This window comes from Manis pentadactyla, chromosome 13 (genome assembly GCF_030020395.1).
Source record: "Manis pentadactyla isolate mManPen7 chromosome 13, mManPen7.hap1, whole genome shotgun sequence".
NCBI classification, from domain to species: Eukaryota; Metazoa; Chordata; class Mammalia; order Pholidota; family Manidae; genus Manis; species Manis pentadactyla.
Genome location: NC_080031.1, coordinates 17,170,855 through 17,184,939, shown reverse-complemented (window position 1 = coordinate 17,184,939; position 14,085 = coordinate 17,170,855). Strand labels below are relative to the sequence as shown.

The 14,085-nt window shown below is 44.7% G+C and overlaps 1 protein-coding gene across 6 annotated transcripts in view; it reads right to left on the bottom strand.

Annotated features, from left to right (window-relative positions):
• Positions 1-14,085, bottom strand: part of NTM (neurotrimin) — a 913,692-nt gene that overhangs the window by 162,258 nt on the left and 737,349 nt on the right. For all 6 annotated transcript variants that reach the window (XM_036930127.2, XM_036930133.2, XM_036930131.2 and 3 more), the window contains one exon: positions 9,150-9,382. In XM_036930127.2, coding sequence (XP_036786022.1) covers positions 9,150-9,382 — 233 coding nt within the window. The remainder of the gene's footprint in view (positions 1-9,149; positions 9,383-14,085) is intronic.

The following is a 14,085-nucleotide window of genomic DNA, read 5'->3' as shown; positions in this document are numbered from 1 at the left end:
ACATGTGATTACATTTAGGATGCCCCTGGATAATGCAGGATAATCTCTACACCCCATATCCATCCGTTCAGGTTGGAACAGACCACTCTGGTTGTGAATGGAGAGAGGGAGGATGATGGAAAGCCCAGTGGGTGTGGGCAGATGAGCGATTTTATTTTCATTTTAACAGCTGAGAACAAAAATGTCAGAGCACACATTTCAAAAGACTTCTATTTGTTTGGCCTTGCTGGTGGCCCCCCAGGTCCTGCTCCCAGGTGTGGAGGACACCCCCATCTCATTCCTGAGATTCTCATGAAGGCTCGGTCACAGCAGCCTGTCTTTTACATTCCAACTGCTGCCTCGCCTCCATTACATATCCTGATCACAGGGACCAGGCCCTTCATCTTTGCATCGTTCCAGCCTCTATTTTCATCCTTCCTGTACAGTAGTCTATGCATAACTGAAAGGGAGCAAATCAAATCAAAATGCCTCCCCCTTCTCAGGGTAGCAGGAAGGGCTTGGCCAGCTGACGTCCATAGGGTAAGAGGAGGCAGTGGTTCATACATGGAGCCCAGGTTCATAGCCCTGTGAGACCACCACAATACATCCAAATGGAAGGGTGAGAACAAAGGGGATGATGGTCAGGAAGTGGAGGACATGCCCTGTCATGTATGTGGTCCTTGGTACAGAGAACCAGGTCTGATTAAAGCAGTCGAAAGAAGAAAAAGGGAAGTGAAGAGCATGGAGACCTTTATTATTAATAAATGATTACAAACATGAAGGATGTTATATGCCGTGGTATTTGGCTTCTTTTTATTTGGTAGCTTTCTCCAAATTAGATGACTTAATATATTGAAACATTTCTAATTTCTGTGCAGGGTGTCTAATCTGAAATAGATTAAAGACATAGGTCATTTTTCCAGGTACTCATTGTCAAGATTCAGACTGGAATCCAGGACTCCTAAATCCTGGAATTTACTTTTTTTCTACTAAGCTATTCAATCCCCAACAGAGCCAACACGAAGTTCATTGTGCAGACTCCCAATTAATCACAGTAGAAAGCACTATTTGCCAAGTGAAAATCCTCTATTTTGAATTCTTAATCCCCCCACCAGCTGAGTTTACCACAAAGACATGAATATATAATTGAGACATAAAGAAAACATGCCACCAAATTAAACTGTCCTAATTTTAAATCAATAAATTCTTTCTCAAATAACATGAAATGAAGATCTCTCAAAAAGGAAAATGTTGTGCTCCAACAATTCCGGAAGCCTTTCACCACTGAGCCAACCCCAGCAGAAGCCAATTAGGTTTCATACCAATGTTAGATGCTAATTTACCACGGACAATGTTCAACAGGAATATAAGTCTTAAGATAGACTTCAAGTGGTGACAACTTAAATATTAGCCAGGAGACATCTCAAGCAGACCCTCGTCATCTGTATTATGGGCTCTCAGGTACCAGGGAGAGGTGGCCGTTGGTGCCAGGCCAGGCACAGGTCCTAAGGGCTGCAGACCCCTCCCTGCCTTTCCATTTTCCTGAGCAGTGCCCTTGCCTTCTCTGGTACAATCATCACAGAGACAAGAGAATAAAGCAGCAGTACCAGGTAGTCTATTTGCCAGTGTACAAAGAAAGGTGCCTTAACTATATCACGGGAAAAGAATCATCACTGTGACTGCAATTACAAAACACATATTTTAGTGCTTTAAAAACTGACCTGGCAGTCGAAGAGTCTCTGGCAATCTTTCCCCCTTTGTATCTTTATCATGCAAGGGACATAGAGGCAGTTGGGTTTGGATATACTCTTTCCTGCTAATATACATCTTCCTTTCTCCCAAGGTTCATTGACCCTGGTACCTGTAATTTTCTATTCCACTGATAGCCCTCTGCATATTCGTCCTTTGCCAAAACAATCCAATATAACTTTCCTTGAGGAATAAAAGTGACTAAGGCTGCATTGAAACCCTACAAGACTCCAAGGCCAATCCTTCTCACTGCACCCCTTCCTTCCGCACACGGGCTATCCACAGAACAGATGCCAGTGATCCTTCTGGCCATGTGCCCAGGGAATTCACAGAAGGAACCCTGTCCTGTGACCACTTTAGGATCCTCACTCCTCCAATGTGTCATACAATTCCAGACTTTCAAGCTTTTCGCATGATGTTGCTGCTTGGGAGGGGGTGGGGCAGAGGGGCCAGATTACAGACAAAGCTCTCGGGAAGGGGTCCTCTCCAGATGCCGTCGAACGCCTTACTCACCATTAAAGACCCTGATGAAAAGCAATCTTGTAGTTTAGTCTAATCTTGCAGATACATTCAATTACTTCCTTTTAGTGTATTCACAGTATTTATATGCATGAACATACTAATCCTTATTATTTTATAAGACAGCTCTTTGTTAAAATAGTGGTCTCTTCTGCTAGACACAGTAGGAATGCTCTCTGAATCTTTGTGTTCAATGCACAGCTTTAAAATATTGCTAAATGAAATTGAAAGTTATCAGTTGACAATCCTCAATTTGACAACAGATGAACTAAAAGACTTAGTCATCAAATTCACCCTATGCCCTAAGAAGCTACCTATTTCAACTTAAGCGAGAAGATATGAATCTTCTGAGTACCTAAGAGTCCTCTTGTAACAGTCACAGTGTTCAGATCAGTGACGCTGTCCTTGATGTCACTTTATACACAACCTCCAGGTGCAGCCTACTGAAACCTTTCTGACTCGCGGCAATGAGGGTTTATGGGGACATATTCCATGATTAGCCAGATCTGTACCAGTGAGTCATGAGACTATAAAAATACCCCACATGATCCTTAATTAAGACTAGTTGCTTCAAGTTCATTTTTAATAAACAACAGGAAGGATATGATTTGAGAACAGGAATCTACAGGGATGTATCTAGGAAGTGCCACTTATTCAGGGTCTGATGTTTGTCCTTTCCCCAAAATAAAATGACAGCTTGACTTCTTTGGAAGCTGCAGGGATATGTAAGAGCCAGGCGAAGTCAGATCCCCTTTCCTCAGTGCCATGGCAGTGGGATGTGAGGCACTCAGTGTCCCTGGGGAAAGCCACCTAAATTCGGGTAAGAATTCGGGAGTCGCTCACAGACCTGCCCATGGGAGCCCTCACAGCTTACCTGGAGGGACGCTGCCTGACTCCAGCGAGTGTTTGCTAAGAAGTAATGATGTCACCTGAGCTTTCTGCCTCCTTAGAGCCATCAGCGGTGTGAAGGGTTTGGACAGGGTGACACTATCGTAATTTATTTTTCTGACCAAGAAACATCAGGAGGCAGCTGCCAGGTTGTCCATACTGCTTAGGAAACATGAGGGCCCTCCAGCCATATCAGAAGGCACAGAAAATGCCACTATCAAACCTTTATGACTGTGATTAGAGCAGTTTTCTCAGCCTTCTTTAGTCTAATGGTCTCTATCCTACTTGGCTTAGCAGACATGTTCCAGGGAGTTTACTGAAATGTTAGTAAGCTCACTAACACATTTTTCCCCATGATTGTCAGTAGCTACATGGAGAAATTTAAAAATTCACCAGGCAGAACTGAGTTGCCTTATTTGCATGCAGTCCAAATTCTGTAAATCAATTTCAGGTAAATGCCCTACCCCCTTGTCATTCTCCAGGGTGCTTTGAGGATCAGTATAATTCTGTAGTGGAATTTAATTTCCTGACTTTCTGAAAGTTTTGTCAATTTTAGGTGCAGTCTTCCAACCAGAATGAATGGGCATTTTCATCTATTTTTTTGAACATAACAGGAAGAGAAGAGGTGCTTTGAGAAAGTGGTTTGGGATGGCAAATGTGACCTATTGTCACACAGGGCTATTGAAACCTGGAGGACACATATGTACTCAGAAGGTGACTTTTGTTGGTTCACAACTGTATGATGATGTTTTCCTCCACCGTGGACTGAACTAGATGCAGCCTGAATGGAAATTAGTTGGTGCAAAAGTCTTCTCAGCTGCATGGAAGCCTCGCAGGCCAAGAGGGCGTGTTGTATTCTGGGTGATGTGGTTGAAGAGACAGATATCTTTGCTTTCAGTATAAGGATTAGAGCACATTGTTCCCTTTGATATGCTGTGTTTCAAGTTTCTTTTGTTCAGGTTCGGGTGGGGGAGTCTATGGGGCATAGGTGTCTAGAAATTAAAAGTTATTGTTCCTGTTTTCTTAATCATAATAATGAGTTTGGCTTGACAAGGTTAATTAATTATTCAGGACTGAAAAGGAACACTATTATATATACCAGGAGGGTGAGAGGGGAGGAAGAAGAGGAAGATAATACAAAGTAAGCGCAAGTGCGCACGTGCCTTTTCACAGAGAAGACAAGTAGTGATTCTACAGCATCTTACTACGCTGATGGACAGTGACTGTGATGGGGTTTGTGGGGGGCACTTGGTGAAGAGGGGAGTCTTGTAAACATAATGTTCTTCATGTAATTGTAGATTAATGATAACAAAATGAATTTTAAAAAAAGTAAATGGTGGCAGGGGCGGGTGGGGAAGGGGGGGCTCTGTTGTTTCCCAGTCACCCCCCTGTGCTGGATAGCTCCAGGGCCCGGTCCCTTTCTCCAGAATTCCACCAACACCTGGAAGGTACGGCCTGTCCCGGCCTGTCCCTGCTTCCTTCCTGCATTCCTGCCCATTCCACAGACATTAGCATGCCCTCCCTTTCACAGGAGCTTCAGAGCTGTTTGACTCCAAGTCAGGTAATTAACTCTCAAACAATGGCAGGGATTTTCAGATTAATTCTGCCCAGGAAGAAATAGGGAAGCTCATTTACAGCAAACAAAAGGGAGGAGTGATTAGATGCACTAATGACAAAACAGAGACCTAGACAGGGCCTTGAAACCTGATAATGAGGCCAAAACCTTTTATTATTATTATTATTATTACACCAATATCCCATTTTTATAAACACTGTATTCTAACATGCTGCATCACACAATTGTGTGAGATTTAAACCCCTCAGGTGCCTCACCCAGGCCCCTGCACTTGGGTAACGAGGACCTTGGCTAACCTGCAGACTACCAGGCCCGTTTTGCTGTGCCACCACACTGTGTTTTACTTTTAGAAATACAGTTAGGGCTTTTGAGATGCCTTTCACACTGCCCTTAATTTGGCAAACAATTCAGTCCCACAAAGTGTTTTACTCACTCTGTGCTTTCCAAGATACAGCCTCTTTCAAGAAACAGGAGTATGGCCATTTTAGATACTCTGAGAAGCTTGGCTTGGCAGCAGGTTCAAGGGGAGAAAGAGTTAAAATATGCAGCTAGATTCTAGAAGCAGGCACTTATTAATCACACTCCTAAAGCAGAACACCCTAAGGTCAAAAACGGATGGAAATCATTAGACCCAAATTTTAATAAGTCAAATGGATCTCCTTCACTCTAGCCTAGAAGATATGTTCTGCCTGCCTAAGTGGGTATGCAATTCCATAGGTGGTTTTTCTTACCTTTTACAAGCTCATGAGTAGAAGAGGTGGACCCACCAAAGAAACAAACAAAACAAAACAGAAAAAGGAACTGAGCAGTTCTCTTTTTACCTGTACTACAAGGATATCAAGTATTATCAACAGATTTAAAATATATCCTGGATAATACAGCACACATCTAGAATTTGCCAATAGTGAACAGCTGTCCTGCAGGCTGAAGAACCGCAGATGATGCCTTCAGTGGAAGCTCTGGAAAACGAAGCAAGGAGAGGCACCTGGCCCTCCACGCCTGTGCTGAAGCTAAAGAACAGACCAGTACTTAACAGCACTGGGAAATCTGGCTGCCCCATAAGTGGACCAGCCTGATCTCCATACAGGTCATTTCTAAATTCTATTAAAATGTCTAATCAGGTAATATGGGGATGAGGGGACCCACACTGCAGGCATTTGCAGCACATGGGTGTGGCCAACAGCAGCCATATTTTCAGAAGCTACATTATTCCTGGGGATAATTTGGGCAAACAATATACAAGTCCACTTTCTCCACGTGAAAGGAAACTGACTCTTCAAAGGCAGCTTTTTATTTATCTTCATGGGCTAGGTTTGGCCAGCGTGCCAGTAACCAGAGCTGTTCCTCAGTGATCACATACTGTCAGAGAAGGACAGCTGTGAGTGCAGCACACAGGACTGAAGGGTCTGACCCCTGGGCAAATGCAACGGCATCTCGGCTGCCAGCAAGAAGCAAGCACACTGAATCACAACCAGAGAGAAGAGCCGATTCAAAGAACTAGTGGGAAAGAAGGGGTATTTAATAGTAAAGGGAAAGATAGAATCCCAGCCATTAAGCAGCCGGCACAATACTATGGCGATGCCATTAACTTCCTTCTGTGTGGGCTTATTTCTACATGAAGTTGACTACATATACGTAAATGTACATTCTCAAGGGTAGAATAGCAGTTTAGGTCTTTTTTTAATGTTGCTACTGTGTGTGTGTGAGTGTGTGTTTAATGACCATAATAACATTTTGAAAACTTTCTATGTCTGACTTGCACTCCAGCAGTGCTCTGCTCAGGGCTGAATAGCAACTTCAACAAAATCCAGACAGCCAGCTTCTGCTCGGGGAATTAGGGTTTATGTTCAGTACAATAAATGATCCCAATAGAAATCTCTTTTTTTTTTTATCCTGGTTGGTGACGCATCCTCTTTCCAAAACAGAAACAGGGGGGACTGGCTCTATTTAGTTTGTCTGATTGCTTTTAAGAGGGGGGAACAGGTTGGCTCTGAAAAAACTATGGTCCCCTATTCATTAGAGTGTCAATAACACTCAGCCCAGGCATATCGACAGCAGGTTAGCTTGGGCTGAGTCTGTATACAGGAGCAGTGCCTTTTTCAACCCAGCTTGTTTCCAGATCAATACACCCATCAGCATTTGAAAATTAGCACAAGATGAGATTCCAATACTCAGGGTGGTGTGTCATGCTAACAGGCCACCTAGCCAAGCCACAGATGTAAACACCTAGCTAGGGATTAGACATTTTCCATTAGCTCGGACATGAGCGGAGATTGATGTAGACCCCATCCCATCTCCCCAAACCCACACACACACTGAACCTGCTCTCTCTGAGCCTATATAAGACTTCTGTGCTGTCATTCCACCTATTTGCTTTAATAAACATTTATTAAATGCACTTTGTATAAGGCATTCCGCCAAGTACTCTGTGCGGAAGTGTGTGTGGGTGGGGGGTAGGGGTGGCTTATGAAAAAAAAAAAAGTCAGAAACATGGTCCTTGTTTTCAAGGAGGCTTCAGCATTTTTCAGTATTGCTTCCATTCCCCGGTTCCACAGGCCCTGCTTCCAAAAGGAAATGTCTGTAATAGTGTATAGTTCCTAATCTCTCTGTCACTGCTAGATATTCTGCTCTCAACAGTAAGTGTGTGTGAGGGGTGGGTGCTGAGCAAGCGTTGGGAACAGCTTCCGACGCACCCGGGGTACAGACTGGGGATGGCGCCACGGGACCCTCTGCGAAGCCTCATCACAGAACTGTGATTTTCAAGCTTGTTGTGGCCAACTATGCACAATAAGAGAAGTATTTTGTATTAAAACACTGAAACAAAAATCTTATGTAACAGTAGTTGCTCTGCTTTTCTAATACCCTCTGATACCTTCTAGGGGCTTCTATTTCCTTTAAAAAATGCCGTTTGCACCCAGCAGTATGAAAAACATTCCTGTAGAGAACCAATAAAAGAAAAGCCTTTATACTTTCCATTGGGAAAGAAAGAGTAAGGAAAAAAAATTAATGACAACAACTTGGTCTGACCAAGCTTTGCCACAACACGCGGGGCTCAGAGGTCCCGCCAGCACGAAATGGGGGGAGTTGGGGCCCAAGTCCCTCCTCTTCCTGTGTCCTCTCCTCACTGCCCAGCCAGCCTCGAGCTGCACAGCTTACATCCGCGATCCAGGGGCTTCCTCCTGCCTCTCTCTGCGTCAGCTTTCCCTTAATTCCTCCAGCTCCTTTGCCTTCCTCCTCCTTAAATCTGCGCCTTGTTTCTCTAATCAATCATCCAGCGACTCTTCCCCTTTTCCTGGGGTGCCCTGCCTGGGGGCAGCTGCAGGTGCCTGTGCAGCAGGAGCTTACTGCCCTGGACCCACAATTTAGCTGGATGAAGGGGATGCACAATTGGACCCAGAAAGGAACCCCAGGGCAGGAGCCTGGTTCCACTGTTGAGGGTATACGCTTCAGAGGTAACAAAACTTCAGAGGTATTTGTTCCATTATAAAAGATGTTAAGAAAGTTAAAAAGTAACAACACTACTGGAAATAATAATAATAGCTAACACAACCACACCTCTCTACTAGGCCCTCTTCTATGTTTTTCACGTTAGTACATGTACAATGTAATGCTCACCACAGCTCCTAACAACGACTCCATTTTACAGAAGGAAATCCTAAGGCCCACTTAGTAACTGGATGAAGGTCTCACAGCCAGACAGCAGCCGCATCTGATTCTGAGCTTTTTACTTCCTGTGAGGAAGCCATCCATTCTGGGTAGGTTGTCTGAATGCCCCAGGGCCAGCTCTGCTTCCTGGGGAGCAGACAAGTACCAGTCCCAGGGACTGGGAAACACACAGCGCCAACTGAGAGAGATGCAGAAAGGAAGCAAATACACAGCCTCAAAATCTGGGGCCGAGGGGCACCAATGAAGAGGAGGGATTCGGGGTACCACCAAACCAGGGAGAACGAGACCCAGGGACTGAGGGCGGAATGCAGGATCAGAAAGGCAGGGAGTGAGAGAGGATGCAGGCCTTCTGGAGACCGTGGAGGTGCATCCCAGGTAGGTGCCCAGAACATCTGTGGTCAGCTCTGCTTTCTTTGAAGGCTGTGGGAGTGTGTGGCATATGTGTAGTGCCAGAAAGCAAAAATACTTGTCTTAAAATAAAGCATGCTTAGAGTCAGATTAAAAAAAAAACTTTAGAGGAGAAAAAAGCCAGAGAAAGCAATAATTAGAAGATAATTTTCTGAGAAAATATATTATTGGAACAAAAGCAAAAGAAAAAAATTCCTAGTCCTATTCAATGGGGAAATTATTTGAAAATTCAGCTTCTAACAGCAAAATGACAATTAAGAAGTTGTCCTGGCAGGTAGAACATACAGAACTCATCTCTGTTGAGGATCCCGGAGAAAGTGTTCACCACAGGCTGGACCCGGATGGCCTGCCAAGCCCCGCCTACCTTGCACAATGAGGTGGACCCGCGAGGTCTTTGGGTGGTTGTCCGTCTGCACAGAGCAGGTGTACGGGCCCTCGTCATACACGTCCACATTCTGGATCTCGATGCTGTACTGAGTTTGGGTGTTGCTCAGGAGGACCACGCGTGGGTCCAGGCACCACTTGTCATTCCCAGCATAGAGGATGGTGCTGCGGTTTAGCCAGGCCACCCGGGTGACCCGGTTGTCAATCGTGCACCTGGAAGGAAGACCAGATGCGTAAGTCAAGGGACCAGAGTGAAAAGGGGTCTGTCAGAGTGGGGTCTTCTTGGCAAGGATGAGATGATCTTTGGGGCCTTGTCTCTGCCCCCTGCGCCCAATATACACATACATTTCCTGTTTGTCATAGGTGCAGTTTCTGGAATTCAGCAGTAAAGGTCTTATGGGATTACAGCTTTAGAACATTAGCTCTCTCAGACATCTGGGTCCTGAGCAGTTCACGGCTTCTGAAACCACCTGAGCACAGGGTGACTTCTAAAGCCCTACCTATCTAATAGTTTTGACCTGGAAGCATCTTCCATACCCAGAATAGCTGGGCCCTGGGAGCACCATTAGCCCTTTCTTTGCTTAAGGATTTCCACGACACGCATGATGATAATCCCTCACACTATCTTCTACTGTTTCAGGGGTACTAAGTCATTCAGTACTTATAACAACCCATGAGGAAGGCTTTATTGGTAAAAGGATTTGCAAAATAAAGAAAATAATAATTCCCCCAAGTTATACAGATAATATGTGATAGATCACAGATACAGATTTTAACCACAAAATGTTATTCCCTTCATCGTAAAAGACTGAATCCCAACAGAAGGCTTCTGAAGTCAAAACTAAATATGGACCACCACCATTGCCATTTTTCTTCACAAACCCAGGGAAAGAAAAATGTTCAATTATCGCTAGACTAAAAGCATTTTCCCAAATCTCAAAACTGTTTGCACATGCAAAAATAGATTTTCTTTCTTTTATTTTTGCATCTGGAGTCCCCAAATTGTAAAAACTCCCTTCTCTTTTCCTAACTTTCAAATTTCCCAGCTTCTCTCGCCAAGTCCTAATCACATCTCTCTGTCTGTATTCATTTCCCTCTCTCACTAGACCAAGTACGTTCTCTGGCCTCAGGCTAAATTCGCAAACGCAGTGCCCTGATCCTAACTATAATGCTGGAAATAGCAATGCAGCACTGTATGTATAACGATGCCTCAAATTCATACATTCTTTGCAGTGTATGAAGTACTTTTACGTACATACTGTCTCAGTTGATTCTTGAAGCAAAGCTGTAAGGTAGATGATCTTACCCATTCTCTACTTCAAAGATCAGGACTTCATCATTTGAAATGGTCTGGTGACTTGCTTCAGGCTAGAAAGCTAGGAAGCGACATCAGACTTCTCATCCAGGTCGTCTAATTCCTGGTCCTGTGGGCTCCTCTGAATGTGCAATGGTGCATTTTTCAGTGGGGAGGGATGGTTTCTCCCACTGCATTCTCAAAATGGACTCTGGACATAAAAAGCCTAAGAAACACTGCTGCTGTGCAGACCAGCTTCCCGGGCAGCCCCTCTTGAGCTGAGATACACCCTGCGCTGTGCATTCTTTCAGGCTGTACTTGTGTAAATGTCACACGATCATTGCAGGGCCACTCAGATATCTGCGGGGAGCCTTGCTGAGCGCACCTGTGGGAAAACCGCTCAACCAGAAACACCTTTGCTCTGGAGTCCAGAAAATGTTGTGGTGTTTATTGTGCTTTCTGGACAAAGCAGGATGGAAATGATAGAAGACAAAACTAGGGAAAGATCAGTATTTCTGGAAGTGGGCACAGACCGCTTGCATCAGAATCACATGAGGGGTTTGTTAGTCTCAGATTCTTAGTCTCACCTCCTGCCCAACTGATTAAGAATCTTTGGGAGGCCTGAAATATGAATTTCTAACAATATCCCAGTTGGAATATATATCCCATATACCGACCAAAGTTTAAAAATCACAGGTGTAGAGCAGTGTGTTTAGGACCAGCTACATAACTGGTAGGATTCACAGCAAAATGAAAATGCTGAGCCTTCTGTTAAAAAATTATTAAGAATTTCAAGATGATGAGAGCAGAACATTTAACCAAGTGCAGGGCCCTTTTGAGTGCTGATCCTGTGTGTGCATAAATACACAGCCTGAATGGATCTTAAACTTCACTGCGCTCATGGCGCTTCTTGGTATCTCACTGAAATGCATATTCTGATTGGATAGATCTGGGGGCTGGGGACTGAGATCCTGCAGTTTTAGACACTCCCAGGTGCTGCCAAGTAGCATACATGCATAGGTGAATCATATATATGCACATCAGCATTTGAGAAGCACTGAGTTAGCACTTCACTGTGCAAAAATGTGGTCAGAAAACAGCAGATCAGCATTGCCTGGGAGCTTGTTATTAATGCAGACTTTCAGGATCTACCTCAGATGTAGTGAATTAGAATCTGCATTTTAATAAGATCTCTAGTAACTAGGATGCACATGGAGTTTGGACTGATTTACAGTATACTCCAAGACTTGCTATTGGCTTTGATGGCAGTGCCCAGAATACACTCTGAGAGTGAGCAAGAGGCAGAGAAACACCTTCCCTTATAGTCCTCACAAACCTGATGCTCTTCCTGTCAGGCAGCCTTACCTGAAACGTCAATTTGTAACTACAGTGGCTTGAAATTCCTTGATAAAGACACACTCCACAGCTTACTAGTGCTAGTAAGGCACCCAGGATGTTATCAGTAATAAACTTAATGGTGGTCTGTGCTCTAAAGCTTGTCTGGATTTGAGCAGAGAAATTAGTAGATTTCATATCACTGGCTAATGTTCATGGAATACATGTCATGTAATGCTTGGTGCCATGCCAGCCTATTACGTGCACTATTTTATCATCTCAAAAACTAGGTGGGATTCATTTATTATTGCAAATTTACAGATGGGGTTAAGTGAGGCTGAAGAATATCCAATAAGGTCACACTGAAAATAAGCTGCAGGGAATCCATTTTTTTCCTTCAGCCTCAGGGTTCTTGAACATCCGTAAGGCTGCCTAAAAGCCCTATCACTTTTAAATTCAACATGCATCAGAATCACCAGGAAGCCCTGATAAAATACAGATTGCTGGGCCGCTCCCTGGTCTGGAGACCACTCTTAGAAAATCATTAATTTCAATATCTGGTTTCTGGAGAAATGAGAGCAGCAGAGAGAACTGGCACCAGGAAACGGCTCTTGTTTGAACAGTTTTCCATTACTTTACAGGAGAGAACATTCTTGTAACCAATACGTTCTGGGAAGCCAGAAGCAGAGTCCTCATTATTTTCTCCTCTAGCAGCTTAAATCTGACCAGAGACCCTGTGAATGGCCAGCCACGGTGCCGGAAATGCTGATCAACAGCCTCTAAACTGCTTGAGTAATTGTTTTTGATGTCCCCAGTGGGGGCATCTCACAGACTCTTGATGAATGCCAGAGGACCGTCCTGGGCCTCCTTGTGAGGGTCTAATTATTGGAAATTGACTGAAACGAAGTAGTCTCACCACACCGCGCTTACGGGGCCAAGACGTTCATCCGCAGATGTGCTAACGCTCCGAACACACCAATTTCCAGAGCAGTTATGCGGCCCCTGTGATGTCCTACACTGATGGTTGGCATAGCTTCAGCTGTGGTTTTGGGCACATCCAAGGTCATGTTTAGATGTCCAAATTGTCACTGCCAGATATCAGTCTTGCTGTGTCTCTACAGAATTAATGCTGGTTTCTGCAGAGATGGATCATGAAGGTAACTTGGCAGCCAACTGCTATCTCCTCCTCATACCTGCCCCCATCATCTGTCTCATTTACTGAGTCTCACAACAATGCAGAGGAGACAATTCTCCCAGGTTAAAGAAAAAAGGCAAAAGTGAGCATAATGACTCTCTCAGCCCCATCAAATGCTTTGTTGGTGGGGATTTGGTAGAAGATTGCGGTAGGAAATTCAGTCAACAGGCCCCCTTTTAATCAGAGACAGATCTTAACATAGTTCTGCATAATGACTCCTAAGCCACTCCACGGTATTTCATCTCCCTCAGGAAGGTGACTAACTACTCTATTAACTGGGAGCAGGTAAAGCTGCAAACTCAGCCTAGGGAAGTGCAGCTGGAGGAGACCACTTGTCATCAGGGAAGCAGTCATGGGTCATCACGAGGCAGGCCAGGAAGGCAATGGAAAGCCAGAAAGAGCTGGCCGTGCCCTGCCCAAACCTTGAAAGCCTCTTGCCTCCACCCACAATCTTGACGTACATCAAGCCTCCACCCTGAGCATCCTTCCCGCTCATCCTGCCACACATAAAAAGAATAGAAGGACAGCCTTTGCACACCTACACCTTCTGGATTGAGCCTGGAACCTGAAAATTCCCAAACTTCAAGCATCTCTCACTCTGAAAACCTCTTGCCCTCCCTTATGTCCATACTACAGCCTTCTGGCCAGTGGCCATCAGTGTTCCTGTGAGTGGTCTTTCCTCCCAGCAGGCCTGCTTCCCTCCCCTCCTGTGTGCAGACCCCATGGGCAGCCCATGGCCTGACCTATGCAACCTCCCACCAGGATCCAGTAGACAGAGAGCAAACCTGAGAGGGAAATTTGTTTACCACCTCACGGCTGAGCCACAGCCTGTGTGTCTACATGTACCCTGATCCTTTTCTTGGAGAAGTCTCTTCCTAAAGAGAATAGGCTGGCCTATTTGAACACAGATCATCAAGGGTTCCCAGCCTGCACTGACTTTCAGTGATTTTCTTGTTCGATGAAAGCCTCATGTGTAGCTGACCAGAATAGGACCAGCCATCTGGTCCATGTAGGACCTTGCACCTGAGCACAGTGCTTACACTGTGCATACAGTAAGTTGCTACACCTGTAATTTTCTGCAGCTGCACCAGT